Here is a 23,000-nt window from a genome sequence, read left to right on the forward strand (position 1 = left end):
CTGGAAGACAGGAACACTTGGAGGGTCTATAAAGTTGGCACGAGTTTTACATTAATGGCACCTGGACCATCCTCTTGAATCTCCTACCCTAAGATGTGCAGTGCTTTCTTAAACGCTTTTTAAAGGTAAAGGGACCCCTGACCATTAGGTCCAGTTGTGACCGATTCTGGGGTTTTGGGCTCATCTCGCTTTATTGGCCGAGGGAGCCGGCATACAGCTTCTGTGTCATGTGGCCAGCAGGACTAAGCCGCTTCTGGTGAACCAGAGCAGCGCACGGAAACGCCGTTTACCTTCCCGCCGGAGCGGTACCAATTTATCTACTTGCACTTGGACATGCTTTCGAACTGCTAGGTTGGCAGGAGCAGGGACTGAGCAACGGGAGCTCACCCCGTCATTGCGGGGATTCGAACCACCGACCTTCTGATCGGCAAGTCCTAGGCTCTGTGGTTTAACCCACAGCGCCGCCCGCATCCCTAAACGCTTTTTAAAACCACTCAAATCTAAGCTGTCTTCGTGCCTCTCAATGGAAGGTGCGTAGGGGGAATCTCTGCCGGCGTGGTGTCGGAGGGAGATGCTAAGGTTAAGTGCAGCGTAGGATTCCATTTTGAGTCACTATAAGTCCATCCAGGTCTGCGTTGTCAATGAATCATTTGCAGCTATAATTAAGGCAACACGAACAAAAAAACATCTGCGCAGAAACGGAAGAAAAACACCCCTCTGTCAGGTAAAGTTCTGGCTACTGTAAGTCAGCACTAAGTGGAAAATACAGTGGTACCTCAGGTTACAGACGCTTCAGGTTACAGACTCCGCTAACCCAGAAATAGTACCTCAGGTTAAGAACTTTGCTTCAGGATGAGAACAGAAATTGCACAGTGGTAGCAGGAGGCCCCATTAGCTAAAGTGGTACCTCAGGTTAAGAACAGTTTCAGGTTAAGAACGGACCTCTGGAACAGATTAAGTTCTTAACCCGAGGTACCACTGCATATCCTGCTGTCTTCGGTAGCCTGAACAGATTCCTGAAAGGTCCCGTCTGAGCTGTACATTTCAAGCCATATCAAGCCACTTTAAGGTAAAAACTTAAAAAGGTAAAGGACCCCTGGATGGCTAAGTCCAGTCCAAGGCGACTATGGGGTTGCGGCGCTCATCTCGCTTTCAGGCCGAGGGAGCCAGTGTTTGCTCACAGACAGCTTTCCGGATCATGTGGCCGGCAGGACTAAACTGCTTCTGGTGCAACGGGACACCGTGACGGAAACCAGAGCACACAGAAACACTGTTTTCCTTCCCGCTGGAGCGGTACCTATTTATCTACTTGCACTTTGACGTGCTTTCGAACTGCTAGGCTGGCAGGAGTTGGGACGGAGCAACAGGAGATCACCCCGTCATTGTGGGGATTCGAAGCGCCGACCTTCTGATCAGCAAGCCCTAGGCTCTGTGGTTTAACCCACAGCGCCACCCGCGTCCCTTTATAGCATCAAAACACACTATTAAACACAATTTAAAAGAACTTGCACCAGCTTGCAGACTTAACTTATAGAATAAGAGAACAATAACATTTAGAGAACATTGGGAAACGTTTACTGAATACATGGGGGGAAATTGTGTACACTTGAAAATGTTGGGAGGGTTCAACAATGTGGATAAGTTTTGATGGATGTAATAATGGAATACTGGATGGTTTAGTTTTTTGTAAAATATGCAGGGATTTATGATATGTAAAATGAACCCTGGAAAGAGAAGAAGGGAAATCAAGGATATTTTAAGGATGATGGGTAATGGAATGCAATTTATATCACGAGCAAAGGTTGCATCTCCCCCGAATTAAATCAGCGGTGTGTATTTGTATAGAGAGGTGGGAAGATGGAGAGACAGGCACGGTCTGCTTTGTGACAACCAATCACCAAATAACTTTCCACGCAAATGGCCCTGTGGGTTAAACCACAGAGCGTAGGGCTTGCCGATCAGAAGGTCGGCGGTTCGAATCCCCGTCACGGGGTGAGCTCCCGTTGCTCGGTCCCTGCTCCTGCCCACCTAGCAGTTCGAAAGCACGTCCAAGTGCAAGTAGATAAATAGGTACCGCTCTGGCGAGAAGGAAAATGGCATTTCTGTGCGCTGCTCTGGTTCGCCAGAAGCGGCTTAGTCCTGCTGGCCACAGGACCCGGAAGCTGTACTCCGGCTCCCTCGGCCAGTAAAGCGAGATGAGCGCCGCAACCCCAGAGTCGGTCACGACTGGACCTAATGGTCAGGGGTCCCTTTACCTTTACTTATGATTCTATGCAGAGACATCGCCTTGCCAACAAAAGTCTGTATAGTTAAAGCTATGGTTTTCTCAGTACTGATGTATGGAAGTGAGAGCTGGACCATAAAGAAGGCTGATCGCCGAAGAATGGATGCTTTTGAATTCTGGTGCTGGAGGAGACTCTGGAGAGTCCCATGGACTGCAAGAAGATCAAACCTCTCCATTCTGAAGGAAATCAGCCCTGAGTGCTCACTGGAAGGACAGATCGTGAAGCTGAGGCTCTAAGACTTTGGCCACCTCATGAGAAGAGAAGACTCCCTGGAAAAGACCCTGATGTTGGGAAAGATGGAGGGCGCAAGGAGAAGGGGACGACGGAGGACGAGATGGTGGGACAGTGTTCTCGAAGCGACCAGCATGAGTTTGACCAAACTGCGGGAGGCAGTGGAAGACAGGAGGGCCTGGCGTGCTCTGGTCCAGGGGGTCACGAAGAGGCGGACACAACTAAACGACCAAACAACAAAAAATGATTCTATGATTTTACATAGTAAGGAAGAGAGGAACTTTTGGGGGGGGCTCCTCCCCCTCCTCCCCTGTGATTGGCCCGGAGCCGCAGACCACGCCCCTTCAGCATGCATCTTACAAAAGCACCTTTCTGAATGCGATCCATTCACCTGTCATCCCGGGATGAGATGCTGCGGGAGGGGGGCGAAAAGAAAACCACCGGCTAACCCTAAATGGGAGCAAAACCTTATTTTTCTTGCTGAGTCTGAGAGGGGGCTGGGTTTCGTTTAACCCGGGACCAGTTTTAGATGCTCAGAAAAGGTGCAGAATTTATTCCCACCGCCCCGGGGCCGCTGAATTTTTTGCAGAGAGACTCTCTTGCCGTGGCAAAGAGGGTTTTTAGCGTCCTCCTTTGACCCGGGAACTAAGCGCGACCTGTTCTTTCGTTTCGTGGGGAAAGGCGATCTCTCCTGCGGCAGGGCTCGCGGCTCACAGGTAACAGCTCCCCCCCCCCGAAAAGTCTCGTGATTTGGAAGAAAAAGAGGAGCCAACAGCCCAACGCAACAGGCTGGGAGTTGGATGGTGTTGAAAGCGGCGCAAGAGCGCACTGGCGGCTGTACGAGAGAGCATACGAAACGGTGAGCTGTTCTGTGCGTAAAGTTGGTTTCTTAGCGATGCTTATCCGTCATTTTGCAAGGTGTGGCGATTATCTGGGGCGGGAGGCGGTTCCGAACCCGATTTCCAGCGCAGTTGTTAAGAGGAAGTCCTCCACGCGGCGTGTGTTTAGCCTGCGGAACTCCCTGCCACAGGGCCACCACTTTGGATGGCATTAAAAGAGGATGGGGTCGATTTGTGGTGGATCAAATCTGTGCTTCCAGGTGCCATAAGAAAGCTGCAGAGATAGCGCAGGATAGCGCGCACCCCGGAAATGATCTCTTTCAGCTTCTGCCTTCTGGAAGAAGGTACAGGGTTATAAAGACTAGGACTAGCTGCCTGAGAAACATCATTTTGGTAGCCCAGTTCTGCACACCTTCCAGTTTGTCAATATCCTTCTTAAATTGGGGTGCCCAGAACTGGACACAGTATTCCAGATGTGGTCTGACCCAAGGTAGAATAGATCAGAATTGCGACTTCCCTTGGCTGGGACACTGCACTCCTATGGATGCAGCCTAGAATAGCATTAGCCTTTTTTGCTGCTGCATCACACTGTTGACTCGCGCCAAGCTTGCGGTCTTTTAAGAGCCGGGATGGATCGGACCGCCCAAAAGGAGGCCATGGCTGATTGGCTCCAATAATAAACCTTTCATAAATAAAGGTTGTTTGTGTATTCCACCACTGCATTTGGTGGCGCTGTGGGTTAAACCACAGAGCCTAGGACTTGCCGATCAGGTCGGCAGTTCAAATCCCCGCGACGGCGTGAGGTCCCTGCTCCTGCCAACCTAGCAGTTTGAAAGCACATCAAAGTGCAAGTAGATAAATAGATATCTCTCCAGCGGGAAGGTAAACGGCCTTTCCGTGCGCTGCTCTGGTTCGCCAGAAGCGGCTCAGTCCTGCTGGCCACATGACCTGGAAGCTGTACGCCGGCTCCCTTGGCCAATAAAGCAAGATGAGCACCGCAACCCCAGAGTCGGCCACGACTGGACCTAATGGTCAGGGGTCCCTTTACCTTTACCTACTGTGTTTGGTTAGCCCCCAAATGGGAAGCGAGCGAGGTCCCAACCAAAGAAGAGTAGCAACTTAAGTTGATGGAATATGTGCAGCTTGCAGACTCAACATATGGAATAAGAGAACAAGAAGAAAATGTGTTTAGAGAAGATTGGAAAACGTTTAATGAATATATGGGAAATGACTGTGTACAGCTGAAAACGCTGTTAAGATAAATTCAATACAGCGGTACCTCCAGTTAAGTACTTAATTCATTCCTGAGATCCGTTCTTAACCTGAAACTGTTCTTAACCTGAAGCACCACTTTAGCTAATGGGGCCTCCCGCTGCTGCCGCGCCACTGGAGCACGATTTCTGTTCTCACCCTGAAGCAAAGTTCTTAACCCGAGGTACTATTTCTGGGTTAGTGGAGTCTGTAACCTGAAGCGTATGTAACCCGAGGTACCACTGTAGTGTAAATGAGCTTTGATGGATGTAATAATGGAATACTGAATGGTATAGTTTCTGTAAAATACGCAGGGATTTGTGATATGGAAAAATGAACCCTGGAAAGAGAAGGGAACCCATTGGTATCTAAAGGATGTAAAAATGAGTACAGTGGACACTCAGGTTGTGAACGTGATCTGTGTGGGATGCACATTCGCAACCCACAGCTGTGCACCTGCGCACGTGCAGGTTGCGATTTGACGCTTCTGCACATGCACAAAGCCTGATTTAGAGCTTCTGCGCATGTGTGACCACCAAAACCCAGAAGTAACCCGTTCTGGTACTTCTGGGTTTTGGTGGTCCAGGTGGCGCTGTGGGTTAAACCACAGAGCCTAGGACCTGCCGATCAAAAGGTCGGCGGTTCGAATCCCCGCAATGACGGGGTGAGCTCCCGTTGCTCGGTCCCTGCTCCTGCCAACCTAGCAGTTCGAAAGCACGTCAAAGTGCAAGTAGATCAATAGGTACCACTCTGGTGGGAAGGTAAACGGCGTTTCCGTGCGCTGCTCTGGTTTGCCAGAACGGCTTAGTCCTGCTGGCCACATGACCAGTAAAGCGAGATGAGCGCCGCAACCCCAGAGTCGGCCACGACTGGACCTAATGGTCAGGGGTCCCTTTACCTTTTACCCAAAAAAACGCAACCTGAAGCTTCGGTAACCCGAGGTAAGACTGTACTTTAAATTGTGAAACAGAAAACTTATACAGAGACAATAATAAACCTCTCCCATGCTTCCACTTTTCCATTTCGAAGCAACTTCAGCCTGTGCCAACAGGCAACAACAACAAAAGTGCAACTGAGCCCCTACATTTCAGGGGGTTGGGCTAAATGACCTTTGGGGGACCCTTCCATCTCTCTATGATTCTACAAGATGCTCTTGTTAATCCCTCCATTGCCATCTCTCCAAAGCTGGTGGGACCTTCAGGATGCAGCTGATTCTGAGATGTGTACTGATTTTCCTCACGTCCGTCTCCTGCTCAGGTAAGAACAGAGATGCAGAAGCAGTTTTGTGTTTGTCTGTTTTTAATTTAGAGCATTTACCAACCGGATGATATTTAAAAAGGAAAAGCGCCGAGAGCTGTGCAAGGTGAAAACAACAAGGCAATGCCATGGAAACGGAAGCAGAACGTGAAGCTCTAGTCCAGGGGACAGCAAACTTTTTCAGCACTGGGCCGGTCCACTCTCCCTCAGACCTTGTGGGGGGCCGGACTATATTTTTGGGGGGGAAATAAATGAATTGCTATTCCCCACAAATAACTCAGAGGTGCTATGCCCCACAAATAATCCAGAGACCCTCCCTGCCCGCAGACTGTCTCGCCAGAGTGGTGCATGCTCTGGTTATCTGCTGCTTGGACTACTGCAATGCGCTCTAGACGGGGCTACCTTTGAAGGTGACCTGGTAACTGCAATTAATCCAGAATCTGGCAGCTAGACTGGGCACTGGGAGTGGCTGCCAAGACCATATAACACTGGTCCTGAAAGACCTCCATTGGCTCCCGGGATGTTTCTGAGCACAATTCAAAGTGTTGGTGCTGACCTTTCAAGCCCTAAACAGCCTCAGTCCGGTATACCTGAAGGAGCATCTCCACCCCCATCGTTCTGCCCGGACACTGAGGTCCAGCGCCAAGGGCCTTCTGGCGGTTCCCTCGCTGTGAGTACAGGGAACCAGGCAGAAGGCCTTCTCGGTGGTGGCACCCGCCCTGTGGAACGCCCTCCCACCAGATGTCAAAGAGAACAAGAACAACCAGACTTTTAGAAGACATCTGAAGGCAGCCCTGTATAGGGAAGCGTTTAATGTTTAATAGGTTATTGTATTTTAATATTCTGTTGGAAGCTGCCCAGAGTGGCTGGGGAAACCCAACCAGATAGGCGGGGTATAAATATTATTATTATTATTTTAAATAAAAGGACACATTCTACTCATGTAAAAACACGCTGATTCCTGGACCATCCATGGGCCGGATTGAGAAGGCGATTGGGCAGCAGCAGAAAGCAAGCTTGCTCCATCTTCCATGGAGATAATGCAACTGTATGCTTGCATCTTCATATAAAAGGTAAAGGACCCCATGACGGTTAAGTCCAATCAAAGGCGACTATGGGGTGGTGGCGCTCATCTCTCTTTCAGGCCGAGGGAGCCGACATTTGTCCGCAGACAGCTTTCCAGGTCATGTGGCCAGCAGGACTAAACCGCTTCTGGCACAACAGGACACTGTGATGGAAACCAGAGCGCACAGAATGCTGTTTATCTTCCCGCCGGAGTGGTACCTATTTATCTACTTGCACTGGCATGCTTTCAAACTACAGTGGTGCCTCGCAAGACGAAATTAATCCGTTCTGTGAGGCTCTTCGTTTAGTGGTTTTTCCGTCTTGCGAAGCAAACCCATTGAAAGCTTAGCGGATTAGCGCTATTAGCCGTTTAGCGGCTTTTAGCGATCAGCTGTTAAGCGGCTTATCAGCGGATCAGCTTAGCGGTTTAGGAAAAGGGGGGGGGGAAACCGCAGGAACTTGCAAGACATTTTCGTCTTGCGAAGCAAGCCCATAAGGAAATTCGTTTTGCGAAGCGCCTCCAAAACGGAAAACCCTTTCGTCTAGCGGGGCACCACTGTACTAATGGAACGGGAGCTCACTCCATCGCAGCAATTCAAACCACCAATCTTCTGATTGGCAAGCTCAAGAGGCTCAGTGGTTTAGACCACAGCGCCTGTTAGGATATTGATGTTCCCTTCCACCTTAAAAGGAACAGACATGATTGCTGTATGTCACATGCCTGTTTACTCTCCAGCACAGCTTGCTGGGAAGCTCCGTTTGTGTATAGCCTTTGTTTATGCTTCCTGCTGCTTGGACGTGAAGGGAAGCAGACATGTTTGTCCTGATGCTGAGTAAAATGCCTGTAAAGGGACACGGGTGGTGCTGTGGGTTAAACCACAGAGCCCAGGGCTTGCCTCAGAAGGTCGGCGGTTTGAATCCCCGCGAGGGGGTGAGCTCCGGTTGCTCAGTCCCTGCTCCTGCCAACCTAGCAGTTCGAAAGCATGTCAAAGTGCAAGTAGATAAATAGGTAGGAAGGTAAACGGTGTTTCCGTGCACTGCTCTGGTTCACCAGAAGCGGCTTAGTCCCTTGGCCAGTAAAGCGAGATGAGCGCCGCAACCCCAGAGTCGGTCATGACTGGACCTAATGGTCAGGGGTCCCTTTACCTTTAAATTCGCTTTACATGGCCTCTCTTTGCCCTTCTGTTCGCCTGGCTGCCAGCCGGTGGGCTGGAGCCGGCTGGGGGCCTGTCAATTGCCCCCCTTTCCTTGGACACATCCCTTAAGCGTCCCCCGCGTCCCCAACCTAGCAGTTAGAAAGCATGCCAGTGCAAGTAGATAAATAGGTACCCCTGAAGCGGGACATCACGCTGCTGACAGGTGGCGCTGTTTACCAGGCCAGAATGCAAATTAACATCATTTAAATAGAGGCTGAAAGTCAGCCTGTGGTTTAACAGATGCCCATTATTTCAAGCCGATGTCCTCGCTCTCGTTTGGCACAGCATTCGCCAACTGGCGCCCTCCGGTCATTGTTGGACTATGACTCCTGTCAGTGCCAGCCCGGGAGTTGTAGTTTGACAACATTGCCAACAGGTTGGCAAAGGCTTTTGTTGTTTAGTCATTTCATTGTGTCCGCCTCTTCGTGACGCCCTGGACCAGAGCACGCCAGGCACTCTTGTCTTCCACTGCCTCCCGCAGTTTGGTCAAACTCATGCTGGTAGCTTCGAGAACACTATCCAACCATCTCGTCCTCTGTCGCCCCCTTCTCCTTGCGCCCTCCATCTTTCCCAGCATCAGGGTCTTTTCCAGGGAGTCTTCTCTTCTCCTGAGGTGGCCAAAGTCTTGGAGCCTCAGCTTCAGGATCTGTCCTTCCAGTGAGCACTCAGGGCTGATTTCCTTCAGAACAGATCAGTTTGATCTTCTTGCAGTCCATGGGACTCTCAAGAGTCTCCTCCAGCACCAGAATTCAAAAGCATCCATTCTTCGGCCATCAGCCTTCTTTACGGTCCAGCTCTCACTTCCAAAAGTCTGCATTGCAAATCTTCCCGCTCATTTTGCAAGCCAAACCGCGGGAGGAGGGGAAATTGAGTTTTGCTTTGATTGAATTTTCCCTGGGTGATTACAACACCCCCCCATGTGCTATCCATATCGCCTTTGCTTCCTTTGGGACCACATGTTCCCACTCCCCCAAAGCAGCCCTGATGGCTGAGAAAGCCAGTGTCCGTCCCCCCCAACTCAGAGCCTGGAGGGTGAAAATTGCTTTCAGCCGGAAGGCGCTGTCCCGCACCACAGGGGAGGCGCAAACAGGTCTCCAAGAAAAGAGCCTTCACAGTTGTGGCATCACCTCCGACCTGTCTCCTCCCCCCCCCCCCAGCCTTTGTTGACAGGTTTGGAAAGGTTATTTTTTGCTCGGGCCGTGTAAAACGATACGCTTTTGCCCACTTAGTCGGGCGCAGATGTGGGGCTGCTGGGGAGGGCGGCCGCCACTGCCCCCACTCTCCAGAACCCATCCCTGTCCAAGGCACGCTCCTTCCGTGTTGCGTACATCTCTGTTTTGCTTCCTGAAAGCCAGGAGAACATTGTGTCCATGGTTGCAAATTGGTGGAGAGCAGCCAGCAATCTCTGCAGATCTTTGGGGAGAACGGCCTCCGTCAGACCCCATCTCCAGAGAGGAAAGGGGCTTTCTGAGTGATTTTCCGGGAGCAGGCAGGTGTGTGTGTGTGTAGAGATTAATCAGCGGCAAAATCTGCCGCAACGAGGCTGGAAAGGCCTGCAATTCAATGCCTAGTAAACAGATTGGATCAAAACTTTTGCTCCATCTGTACAACGCTCCCTCCGGGCAGGTATGGGGGAGAATTTGGTTCGGGTCGCAGCTTTTCACATAAGCTGAGCAAAATCAGCCTTCTAGTTCCTGAACCAGAAACACAGCTCTCCTTTGAAATCCACACTTCTCTGAAGTATAATTATTAATGATAATTGTTGTTTAGTCGTTTAGTCGTGTCCGCCTCTTCGTGACCCCCTGGACCAGAGCACGCCAGGCAGTCCTGTCTTCCACTGCCTCCCACCGTTTGGTCAAACTCATGCTGGTAGCTTCAAGAACACGGTCCAACCATCTCGTCCTCCGTCGTCCCCTTCTCCTTGTACCCTCCATCTTTCCCAACATCAGGGTCTTTCCCAGGGAGTCTTCTCTTCTCCTGAGGTGGACAAAGTCTTGGAGCCTCAGCTTCAGGATCTGTCTTTCCAGTGAGCACTCAGGGCTGATTTCCTTCAGAATGGAGAGGTTTGATCTTCTTGCAGTCCATGGGACTCTCCAGAGTCTCCTCCAGCACCAGAATTCAAAAGCATCCATTCTTCGGCGATCAGCCTTCTTTATGGTCCAGCTCTCACTTCCATACATCACTACTGGGAAAACCAGAGCTTTAACTATACGGACCTTTGTCGGCAAGGTGATGTCTCTGCTTTTTGACACACTTGCTCCTTTAGAGGGAGTGCAGCCCCTTCAGGGATTGAAGAGTTGGAACACCTGCTGAATTTGGCAGAGCGTTCCAAAATACAGGACTGATGGTGCTAAATGCTGTTTCTTGCTGCAGTCAAATGAGCTTGGCCAACTCAGGCAACCTCATCTAGAACAGTGGTTCCCAAATGGTGGTCTGCGGACCCCAAGGGAGTTTGTGGCACCATTCACATAACTAAAACTACCATAGATATATCATGGTTTTCAAAAGTAGGGAGTCCGTGGCTTGGCTTTTGAAACATAGGGAGGGGGTTGGACTGGATATGGTCTTGCATATGCCCTTAGGGGAGGCGGGTGGCGCTGTGGGTTAAACCACAGAGCCTAGGACTTGCCGATCAGAAGGTTGGCGGTTCGAATCCCCACAATGACGGGGTGAGCTCCCGTTGCTCGGTCCCTGCTCCTGTCAACATAGCAGTTCGAAAGCACGTCAAAGTGCAAGTAGATAAATAGGTACCACTCCGGCGGGAAGGTAAACGGTGTTTCCGTGCGCTGCTCTGGTTTGCCAGAAGCGGCTTAGTCCTGCTGGCCACTGACCCGGAAGCTGTACGCCGGCTCCCTCGGCCAATAAAGCGAGATGAACGTCGCAACCCCAGAGTCAGCCACGACTGGACCTAACGGTCAGGGGTCCCTTTACCTTTACCTTTATGCCCTTAGCAGAATCAGAGCTCCCCACACAAAACCCTTTAAAGTGCTCGCGAAGGGCCTCACTCGCAGATCCAGCTTTCGCCCTGGCGACGGCTCGTTCTCCAGCCGCATGCACTTTGTGGCATGAAATTGTTTGGCAGCAAGCAGATCAGGCTTCCCAGCCTGTTGCTCACGCTCTTACCTCCGGAAACAGCGGCCTTTGACGCTGCAACTTCCCTCACCAGGTTCTCTTGAGTCGTCCCCCCCCCCAGCCCCAGCGCCCCCCTGTTAATCCTCCCATCTGTTCCCTGTGCCGATACACAACACAGAATCACCTCCCACCCCTCTCCTGTTTATTATTAATCACCGTTTCCGGAAGAAAAACACTCCCAGGTTAATTTGCGGTCATCATCCCATTAATCTGGATGGCTAGCTAGGGAGCGAGGCAATTGCGATGCCTAGGATCACAGAATTTGTCGAACCAAAGCCCAATCGCCTGCTTGTTTGCGGGTGGGGGGAATTTATTTGCTTGTCCTGTGAAATATACTCAGAGTCGAGTGTGGATTTCATGCTCTTTATTCAGCTCATGGTAGCAAGGAATGGAAGTTCCCCCAGAATGTCTGCTTTATATACATTATTTACGCAATGGGCCCCACATAATTGGCTAATTCCGGGATTCACCTGTAGGCCAATCAGGTTGGGGATTCACCTCCACCTGGAGCTAGATTCGGTGGCTCCTGTGGACCAATCAGACTGCTGCATTCTGGATCCTATTGTTCTAGGACCAATCGGACTGCTGCATTCTGGACCCTATTGTTCTAGGACCAATCAGACTGCTGCCTTTTGGATCCTATTGTTCTAGGACCAATCAGACTGCTGCATTCTGGATCCTATTGTTCTAGGACCAATCAGACTGCTGCATTCTGGATCCTATTGTTCTAGGACCAATCAGACTGCTGCATTCTGGATCCTATTGTTCTAGGACCAATCAGACTGCTGCATTCTGGACCCTATTGTTCTAGGACCAATCAGACTGCTGCATTCTGGATCCTATTGTTCTAGGACCAGTCAGACTGCTGCATTCTGGATCCTATTGTTCTAGGACCAATCAGACTGCTGCATTCTGGATCCTATTGTTCTAGGACCAATCAGACTGCTGCATTCTGGATCCTATTGTTCTAGGACCAATCAGACTGCTGCATTCTGGATCCTATTGTTCTAGGACCAATCAGACTGCTGCATTCTGGACCCTATTGTTCTAGGACCAATCAGACTGCTGCATTCTGGATCCTATTGTTCTAGGACCAGTCAGACTGCTGCATTCTGGATCCTATTCAACTCAGTACATAACATCCCGCAAAAGGAAACTGAGGCCAAAAGGAAAGGCGTGCTCTGAATTATCCATAGTAGTCTCCCTTATTTGAAACCCAACCCACCCACCTGACAATTTAGTACTGAACTGTGCAGCAGAGAGCCTCTGACATGGATTGGCTGAACTGTTGTGACTGCGTGGAGTATAATAATAATAATAATAATAATAATAATAATAATAATAATAATAATAGATAATTTATTTATACCCTGCCCATCTGACTGGGTTTCCCCAACCACTCTGGGCAGCTCCCAACAGAATATTAATAATAACAACAAAAAAGCGACAAAACATCAGACATTAAAAACGTCCCTAAACAGGGATGCCTTCAGATGTCTTCTAAAAGTCGGATAGTTGTTTATTTCCTTGACACTTGATGGGAGGGCGTTCCACAGGGCAGGCACCACCACCGAGAAGGCCCTCTGCCTGGTTCCCTGTAACCTCACTTCTCGCAGGGAGGGAACCGCCAGAAGGCCCTCGGGAAATGGACCCCGGTGTCTGGGCTGAACGATGGAGGTGGAGACGCTCCTTCAGGGATACTGGGCCATTTAAGGCTTTCAAGGTCAGCACCAACACTTTGAATTGTGCCTGGAAAAGTACTGGGATCCAAGGTCTTTCAAGACTGGTGTTATATGGTCTCGGTGGCTGCTCCCAGTCACCAGTCTGACTGCGGCATTCTGGATTAGTTGTAGTTTCTGGTTCACCTTCAAAGGCAGCCCCACGTAGAGCGCATTGCAGTAGTCCAAGCGGGAGATAAAGGTCAGCACCAACAATTTGAATTGAATGATTTGGAGGGTACCAGGTGTGTGTCCGGGGGGAGTATAAGTAAAAGTTTCTATATTTCATTTTTCTCCTTGTATTTCTCAGGACTGGCTCCAAGGAGCCTGAAGCTTGAATACTGTGTCAGCTTCTGGGCTAAAAACATCACATGCTACTGGAACCCGTTGCTGGATATGGGTCCTGAAACTACATACAGGCTCCACATCACAGAGTAAGTCTCCTGCCTGCCTCTGGGATGGCAGAGATATAGGACCACACAGTGTCGTACAATCAGCACGTTGGAATATTATTGTTGTCATTGCTTGAGGTGGTTGACAATTTTGTCTACCTGGGTTCCACTGTAAGCAGCAATCTCTCCTTCAATGCTTAGCTAGACAAGCAGGTGGCGTTGTGGTCTAAACCACTGAGCCTCCTGGGCTTGCCGATCAGAAGGTCGGCAGTTCGAATCCCCATGACGGGGTGAGCTCCCATTGCTCTGTCCCAGCTCCTGCCAACCTAGCAGTTCGAAAGCACACCAGAGTGAGTAGATAAATAGGTACCACTGCAGCGGGAAGGTAAAGAGTGTTTCCATGCGCTCTGGTTTCCGTTATGCGCCAAAAGCGGTTTAGTCCTGCTGGCCACATGACCCAGAAAGCTGTCTGAGGACAAACGCCGGCTCCCTTGGCCTGAAAGAGAGATGAGCGCCGCAACCCCATAGTCGCCTTTGGCTGGACTTAACTGTCCAGGGACCCTTGACCTTGACCTTGGCAAGGCAACTGCAGCAATGTTGGCACCCATACCTTGGGAGACAATGGCGTGCGCCTCTGAGCGTGAAGTCAAAACACTGCATGATCAGCCAAAAGTGACCTCCCTGCAGTGCAAACCTGGGCACTGTGTCTGGAGACTGAAGGTACATGCATCCACATATGGTGGAACTGTCAAAAGATTGGACAATTTTGGGGAGCGATTTACAATGAATTCATCAACATTTTCAAATGTTCCTTCCCTAAAAAACCCGAAGCCTTCCTGCTAGGAATTATGGGTAATGAAATCCCAAAAAAGTTTAGGGATATCCTCATGTACGCTACAATAGCCGCCATAATTTTAATTGAAAGGTTGGAAGGGAGAAACCATCCCATCCAAAGCAGACTGAAAATAAAATTAAGTGCATATTTAAGGACTCGGAACACAATGGGAAGATTGGAGGTCATGTTACCATATTTTTTGCTCTATAAGATTCACTTCTTCCCTCCTAAAAAGTAAGGGGAAATGTGTGTGCGTCTTATGGAGCGAATGCAGGCTGCACGGCTATCCCAGAAGCCAGAACAGCAAGAGGGATTGCTGCTTTCACTGCGCAGAGATCCCTCTTGCTGTTCTGGCTTCTGAAATTCAGAATATTTTTTTTCTTGTTTTCATCCTCCAAAAACTAGTTGCGTCTTGTGGTCTGGCGCGTCTTATAGAGCGAGAAATACGGTAAATTGAATTTCAGAATGGTGTACAAAACAAGTATCAACCAAAGAACAAACGAATGTTTATTTTTATTTTGATAAGAACTTTTATCGATCCTTTCTGTTGTACATTTTTCAAAACTAATAAAACAAAATGTTCTGGGGCCTCCCGCTCTCATCAGCTCCAACCAGCTGGGATAAGGGATGGTGTTTCTCTTTCTGTAGTCCCGCAAAACATCTGGCAAGCTACAGGATTCCCCATGCTGGGTGTAAGAATTTTCTCTTACCTACAGAGGCTCTACCTACAGAGCAGCTTGGAGCTGCCATTTTTTAATTTCCCACAATCCCCTGAAGCAACGCTGCAGATAGGGCATTCTGGGAAATTTCTAAAGGAGGGCTCCGGGGCTCACCCCTGCCCCTTGAACCCGCAGCTGCTAAGGAGTCCTCCCACCTGTTTATTTTTTCCAGAGAAGCTGGCCGCTGTCAAATGGATTTTGGCCACACGAGAAGCTGTGCCGCCACCCAGGGAGACAGCACATGCGGCGTCCCGGTGGAGAACCTCTTTGCTTTCTACAAAATAAACCTAACTGCCGAGAGTCGAGGCGTCCAAGTGAGCGCTCCGGAAATGTGCATCCATGGAATGAGCATAGGTAAGTAAGGAAAGTCTCCTTGCCCTCTCCACAACAACCCTGCTGTAGCCTTAAAAAAAAAAAAAATATTACTTTTAACAGGAAAGAAGACAAAAGGAAAAATAACAATAGAAAAAAAGACAATACAATACAATATATAGACAATACAAAACACAACCTAAAATCATTGAACTAAACACATTAAACTAAACTAAACAAAACCGAATCCCTAACCCTAACCCTAAATAAAACAAAACAAAAACAATTTAAAAACATACATCCCTCCTTTTCGATACTCTTTCTTTCATTCCCTTGTTTCCTCGACCTCCTCTCACCTCCCTTTTTGTATCCCACTTCTACTAATTATTTCAGCAAATCCTTTCCATCTTTCTCTATTCTCTATCATATTATAAATAACGTATTTTTTAACCTTATTTTCCATTAAAACTAAAATACTTATATATGCTTAACTCCTTATAACATTTCTGCTAAATCCATAAAATATCATTCCACCATTTTTCTATCACTCATTAATTTTACAATATTTCTATATATAAACTTTAAATTTTCCAATCTTCTTCCACCAACTCCTCTCACTTGGTTTCGGATTCTGCCAGTCCTTTCCGTCAATTCCATATAGTCCATCAACCTGGAGATCTTATGTCCGAGGCTCTTAACTCTTTTCCAGGTCCCTTCTGCAGATCTTCTTCATGTTCTTTAATGCTAGAGAGCAAATCTCGGGAAAACTCCAACCTAACAATACCGTAGCCTTTTTAGAGGTTGATTCAGAGAAAGAGTTTATTCTGCTCTCCGGAGCAGCAGAAAGGCACTTGCGTGGCCAGTCCACAGCAAGTCCAAAGAAATGAGAGATTCCATGCAGTATATATATCCTCCAGGCACCCTCTCCCCCCTTCCCCAGGAATCCAGACACGTAAGCTTATACACGTAAGTTGACATCACAGATGTTCCTGCTCCTGTACTCTTGACCATAAAAGGGTGTTCCTGTTCCTGTATTCCTTATCTTGGGGTAAGAAGGTCACCAACTCTAAGAGCACTCCTGGCGCCATTCCCGGGGGGGGGGCTGACAAGGTCTGTGTGTCAGTGTGGTCAGGATGTAAGATAAGACCCAGATGTGTCATCCCTGCTCCACTTTGGAACTGACAAGGCCATTCATTAGGCGTCACGGACTGATAAAGGAGAGAGCTCTGTTTATACAGATAGGTTCCTGTTATACATTTGCTCAAGAGCTCAAGTTAATGGTTTTTAGCTAATGCACCCTTGGAGAAGGGAGAATGGGATTTTGGGGCCCGTTTCAGACTGACTGCCCAGTCAGATTTTAGATTTGGGAAACCCATTCCTTCACTGCGAGGTAGGCTAGGCTGAAAAAGAGAGAAAGGGTGTGTCCCCGGTGTCTTCCATTACCCACTGAGCTTCATGGTTGTGTAGGGAATTCGAACCTGGATCTGCCCAGTCATTGCTTGACCAGTACACCCTGATGCTTTGAGCAGAACAAGTTGGCTAGATGGCAAAACAAGTGGATCCCTCTCCTTTGGTCCACTGGCTGTTCAGGGTTACAGGGCAGGGCGTGAAAGACCCCTTTGCTAATTCTGCAACCGGGTTCTAGCAGGGAATCTGCCTCCATTGCCTGAGAGCCACCCAATCGGCATGAAAGGGGAGCTTTTTAGCCACTGAGAAGACTTGTTAAAAAACCAGAGGCCTTTCTATTAGGAATGGTAGGAAACGAAATTAATAAGAGAGACTGTAAACTGTTTCAATATGCAGTGACTGCCGCAAGGATACTTCTGGCCCAAAGATGGAAACAGGAAGAAATTCCAACAGTGGAAGAATGGAGAAGGAAATTGACTGAATATGCAGAATTGGACAAATTGACTGGGAAGATTCAATATCAGAAAGACCAAAAGTTTATCGAGGACTGGGGGAAATTTACAGAATATCTGAAAAATATATGTGATGTACAGACAACGCTTGTTGGTTTTGAAGAGACTCTGTGAGATAGTAAGAAATATTGCAAAAAAGAGAGTAAGAGGAAAAGGAGTTGGGAAGGGCAATAACATGTTTAGAAATGCGTCAATAAATAGAAATTTTTACGAAAGATTGACAGAGAAACTGAGGAAAGTCAAAAATTGAAGAATGAGTGCAAAATAATTTGTTGATTGTTTAAAATTTGTTTGGAAAATGAATAAAAATTATTTATTTTAAAAAAAGAGAAGACTTGTCTTCTCGCCTTTCCTGCTGACTGGAGAAAATCAGAGTGGAAGGAGGTGGGTCAGTTTCTAAAGTTTATAGTCTTAAGTTCCAGTCCATTTGATTGATTTATTTTAAGTCCTCACAAACCCTCATCAGCATTGTTTTTATTATTATTATTATTATTATTATTATTATTATTATTATTATTATTATTTATACCCCGCCCTCCCCAGCCAAAGCCAGGCTCAGGGTGGCTAACAAGCAATAATAAAAACAAGTTGAATGAATATAACTTAAAAACAAGATTAAAATACAACAATTAAAATATTGAAACATTAAAATATTATTAAAATGCAGCCTCATCACAGGAGAAAGGACAAAGGAAAAAGAAAGAGGGGGAGGGAATCAAATTGGCTCCAAGCCAAAGGCTAGATGGAACAACTCTGTCTTACAGGCCCTGCGGAAAGAAATCAGATACTGCAGGGCCCTGGTCTCATGAGACAGAGCGTTCCACCAAGTCGGGGCCAGAGTTGAAAAGGCCCTGGCTCTGGTTGAAGCTAATCTAACTTCCTTAGGGCCAGGGACCACTAGGGTGTTGCTATTTATGGACTTTGAGGCTCTCCGTGGGGCATACCGGGAGAGGCGGTCCCGTAGGTATGAGGGTCCTAGGCCGTGCTAATTTCTCCTGACAAATCTCTGGGAACTATTTGCCCTAATATTCACGTTTTGGCTATGCAATTTCACATAATATAATGCATTTTGCATGCCATTTTCATGAATGCATGCATTGATAGGGACACATTACCTTATCAAGTGCTTTTTTTGTCTGTACGCATTACTTTGTTGGAGGGCCGCATTGCAAAATTCAGACATGTACCAATTTCAAAGGATGGCTGTCATTTGGCAAATTAGGTAGATCAGCTTAGTTTATGAACAACGTGTAAATAGAACACTTCAAACCTGGATGTAGGTGTTCCGGTTTGTGAACTTTGCCTTGGAAGCAGAACATGTTCCACTTCCTGTTGAGTGTGTTCCATTTGTAAATTGAGTCACCCGCTGCTAATCAGAGGGTTCCTGTTGAGTCTGTCAGCTTTTGAGTTCTGAGCACCCACACAACACAGAGGTGATTTTTGGAGCTTTTGTTTTCGCTATTTTTGTGTGTTTTTGTTCGTGTGGCTTTTCCGTTTTTTTTTTACTGTGACTTGTTCTTCATTTTATGGGACTAACTTGTAACTGTGGCATGTGACTTCGTTTTTGTGACTTGTTTTTGTGACTGTGTGGAACCCAGTTCAGCTACTGATTGATTGATTGATTGATTGATTGATTGATTGTGTGACTGCAGAAATAGATAAAAGCCCCCCATTCAAACAATGACTATCATCAGTGCAGATAAGAGAGAGATATCTAGATAAGGATCTAGGAGTCTTGGTTGACCACAAACTTGACATGAGCCAACAGTGTGACGCGGCAGCTAAAAAAGCCAATGCAATTCTGGGCTGCATCAATAGGAGTATAGCATCTAGATCAAGGGAAGTAATAGTGCCACTGTATTCTGCTCTGGTCAGACCTCACCTGGAGTACTGTGTCCAGTTCTGGGCACCACAGTTCAAGAAGGACACTGACAAACTGGAACGTGTCCAGAGGAGGGCAACCAAAATGGTCAAAGGCCTGGAAACGATGCCTTATGAGGAACGGCTAAGGGAGCTGGGCATGTTTAGCCTGGAGAAGAGGAGGTTAAGGGGTGATATGATAGCCATGTTCAAATATATAAAAGGATGTCACATAGAGGAGGGAGAAAGGTTGTTTTCTGCTGCTCCAGAGAAGCAGACACGGAGCAATGGATCCAAACTACCAGAAAGAAGATTCCACCGAAACATTAGGAAGAACTTCCTGACAGTAAGAGCTCTTTGACAGTGGAATTTGCTGCCAAGGAGTGTGGTGGAGTCTCCTTCTTTGGAGGTCTTTAAGCAGAGGCTTGACAACCATATGTCAGGAGTGCTCTGATGGTGTTTCCTGCTTGGCAGGGGGTTGGACTCGATGGCGCTTGTGGTCTCTTCCAACTCTATGATTCTATGATTCTAGATAAATAGATTTTATTTTATCAATACTGTCTTATTTATTTTATAGTACAGTACATTGTTCATTGCTTTCATTTTATGGCTCAGTGGTCTTGTTAGATAGTAAATTTCATGTTACTGGTAAATTGCTGTTTTAGGGGTTGTTTTTAAAAGTCTGGAACGGATTAATCCATTTTGCATTGCTTTCAATGGGTAAGGGTGCCTTGGTTTTAGAACGCTTTGGTTTTGGAACAGACTTCCGGAAAGGATTAAGTTTGGGAACCGAGGGACCACTGTATTATCATTATTGCACAACTTTCTCTTCCCATCCCACATCTAGTGAAACTGAGCGCACCTGAGGTTAGCATCGCCGAAGCAAACAAGTCGCGGTGCTTCTACCTAGAATGGAACATCCCCGGCGATGAGGTGCTGTCTGTGTTAGAGACAGAGTACGAGATCCAGTTCCGCGATGTGGCAGAGACGACTTGGAAGCAGGTGAGCAAACAGGATCCCCTGCCCCATGGCTTCTGTGGCGCAGATCTGTTGCTACGTATTTGTGTAGCGCTCTGTGCCTTGACGTTTGATTGAAAGACAGGTCCCTGCCCCAAGGGGGCTTGCAAATTGTACTGTTGAGAGTGTATTAACTTATGGTCTGTCCGTGTGGTTTGGGAGCTGCACAGCCAGGGGGGGAAACAATGCTGTCCAGACTGCGGAGAGAATAATTGGGTGCACTCTTCCCACCTTGGATCAAATCTACGTTTCCAGGTGCCATAAGAAAGCTGCAGAAATAGTGCAGGATAGTGCGCACCCCAGAAATGATCTCTTTCAGCTTCTGCCTTCTGGAAGAAGGTACAGGGTTATAAAGACTAGGACTAGCCGCCTGAGAAACAGTTTCTATCCAAATGCGATTTGGTTTTAAACGCAGGGTAAGGGACACAGGTGGCGCTGTGGGTTAAACCACTGAGCCCAGGACTTGCCGATCAGAAGGTCAGCGGTTCGAATCCCCGCAACAGGGTGAGCTCCTGTTGCTCGGTCCCTGCTCCTGCCAACCTAGCAGTTCGAAAGCACATCAAAGTGCAAGTAGATAAATAGGTACCACTCCGGCGGGAAAGTAAACGGCGTTTCCGTGCGCTGCTCTGGTTCGCCAGAAGCGGCTTAGTCCTGCTGGCCACATGACCCAGAAGCTGTACGCCGGCTCCCTCGGCCAATAAAGCGAGATAAGCGCCACAACCCCAGAGTCGGTCACGACTGGACCTAATGGTCAGGGGTCCCTTTACCTTTTTAAGGTAGTCTCTATGGGAGTATATTTAATTATGGGGTATCAGAGTTTTAAGGGGGCTCACTAGGCTGGGATAGCTGGGATAGCAGGCTGGTTGGTTTCTGAATGTCTGACATAGATTTTCAATTTCGTTGATCTGTATGGGACAATGACAATAAAGATTATCGTATCGTATCGCAAATCTGACTATATCCCATGCAAAGTCAAATCACACGGCCCTCTAAGAATCCTGAGAACTGCAGTTTATTGAGGGTTCTGGGGAATCGTAGCTCTATGAGGGGCAAGGTACGGTTCCCAGGGCAGTGAATGTACTTTAAATGAATGGTGTATACACATCCTGAGAAAGATTAGAGGAAGGTAATAATAATAATAATTTATTATTTATATGCCGTCCATCCAGCTGGGCTTCCCCAGCCACACTGGGCAGCTCCCAACAAGATTAAAAACAGAATAAAACATCAAATATTAAAAACTTCCCTAAACAGGGCTGCCTTCAGAAAGGCATGGAAATGGGTGTTAGGGTGCATGTTCTAGTTATCTCCCGCTTGGACTACTGCCATGCGCTCTACGTGGGGCTCCCTTTGAAGGTGACCTGGTAACTGCAACTAATCCAGAATGCGGCAGCTAGACTGGGGGCTGGGAGTGGCCACCAAGACCATATAACACCAGTCCCGAGTCTTAAATTCCAGCTTTTCTTCTTTTTTTAAAGTCCTCATTAAACCTCATCAGCACTGTAGTGCTAATTTCTCCTGACAAATCTTTGGAAGCCGTTCGCCCTAATATTCACATTTTGGCTACGCAATTTCACATAATATAATGCATTTTGCATGCCGTTTTCATGAATGCATGCATTTATGGGCACACTTTACCTTATCAAGTGCTTTTTTTTGTACGCATTACTTTGTTGGAGGGCCTCGTTGCAAAATCCAGACATGTACCAATTTCAAAGGATGGCTGTGATTTGGCAAATCAGGTAGATCTGCCTTTACTTACCAACCGAATAAGAGTACCGTATTTTTCGCTCTATAAGACACACCAGACCACAAGATGCACCTAGTTTTTGGAGGAGGAAAACAAGAAAAAAATATTCTGAATCTCAGAAGCCAGAACAGGAAGGGGGATCACTGGGCAGCGAAAGCAGCAATCCCTCTTGCTGTTCTGGCTTCTGGGATAGCTGCGCAGCCTGCATTCGCTCCATAAGACGCACACACATTTCCCCTTACTTTTTAGGAGGGGAAAAGTGAGTCTTAGAGAGCAAAAAATACGATTTTTCATCCGCCTCAATTTGCAGTGGCAGCTCAGCTTTAAAAACAAACCAAGTACTAAAGCGTGCTCCCCACTCCCCAATATTTCTCCTCCCGCAAAGGTCAATTTTACATTGTCTGAAAATGCCCCTGGCTTCGCAAACATCTGCCACGTCGCCCCCTTCACCAACTACTCTGTCCGAGTGAGGGCAAAATATCTCCATGAAGTTTCCTTCACCATCAGCGGCGGGCGTCCGTTCTGGAGTGACTGGAGCCGTGAGAGATTTGTGAGGACCCTGCCCGAAGGTAAGGTATCTCTGCTATGCTTAGAGGCGACGCTGCATCGCAGGGGGTTGGTCTGAATGGCCCTGGGATACCCTCCCAGCTCTACTGTTAAGGTTCCAAGGGGTTAAGGGGTTGCTCAAGAGCAAGTAGGCAAATAATAATAATAATAATAATAATAATAATAATAATAATAATAATAATTTATTATTATTAATAATTTATTATTTATACCCCGCCCATCTGGCTGAGTTCCCCCAGCCACGCTGGGCGGCTGCCAATCAAGTGTTAAAAACAATACAACCTTAAATATTAAAAACTTCCCTGAACAGGGCTGCCTTCAGATGTCTTTTAAAGAGAAGATAACTGCTTAGTTCCTTCACATCTGAAGAGAGGGTGTTCCACAGGGCGGGTGCCACTACCGAGAAGGCCCTCTGCCTGGTTCCCTGTAACCTCACTTCTCGCAATGAGGGAACCGCCAGAAGGCCCTCGGCGCTGGATCTCAGTGTCCGGGCTGAACGATGGGGGTGGAGACGCTCCTTCAGGGATACAGGACCGAGGCCGTTTAGGGCTTTAATGCCTCCCTGCTCAGCTGTGAAGCCTTGTTTTTGATGCCAAAATAAACTTTAGCGCCACTCTCCCGTAGTTGGCTCATTCACTGGCAGAATCCGTGAGTG

General features: G+C 47.7%; 1 protein-coding gene across 2 annotated transcripts in view; it reads left to right on the top strand.

The window, feature by feature from the left end:
• The first annotated feature begins 5,703 nt into the window (after positions 1–5,703).
• LOC309360719 (interleukin-6 receptor subunit beta-like) overlaps positions 5,704–23,000 on the top strand; it is a 33,768-nt gene continuing 16,471 nt past the window's right edge. Inside the window, exons 1-5 of one of the 2 annotated variants that reach the window (XM_081895503.1) lie at positions 5,704–5,863; positions 13,285–13,408; positions 15,093–15,274; positions 19,859–20,013; positions 22,164–22,347. In XM_081895503.1, the coding sequence (XP_081751629.1) occupies positions 5,809–5,863; positions 13,285–13,408; positions 15,093–15,274; positions 19,859–20,013; positions 22,164–22,347 (700 nt within the window). In that variant the 5' untranslated portion in view covers positions 5,704–5,808. The remainder of the gene's footprint in view (positions 5,864–13,284; positions 13,409–15,092; positions 15,275–19,858; positions 20,014–22,163; positions 22,348–23,000) is intronic. The other variant, XM_081895504.1, reaches the window with a different exon arrangement.

Source organism: Podarcis melisellensis (assembly GCF_964234715.1).
Source record: "Podarcis melisellensis genome assembly, chromosome: 18".
Classification (NCBI taxonomy): Eukaryota; Metazoa; Chordata; class Lepidosauria; order Squamata; family Lacertidae; genus Podarcis; species Podarcis melisellensis.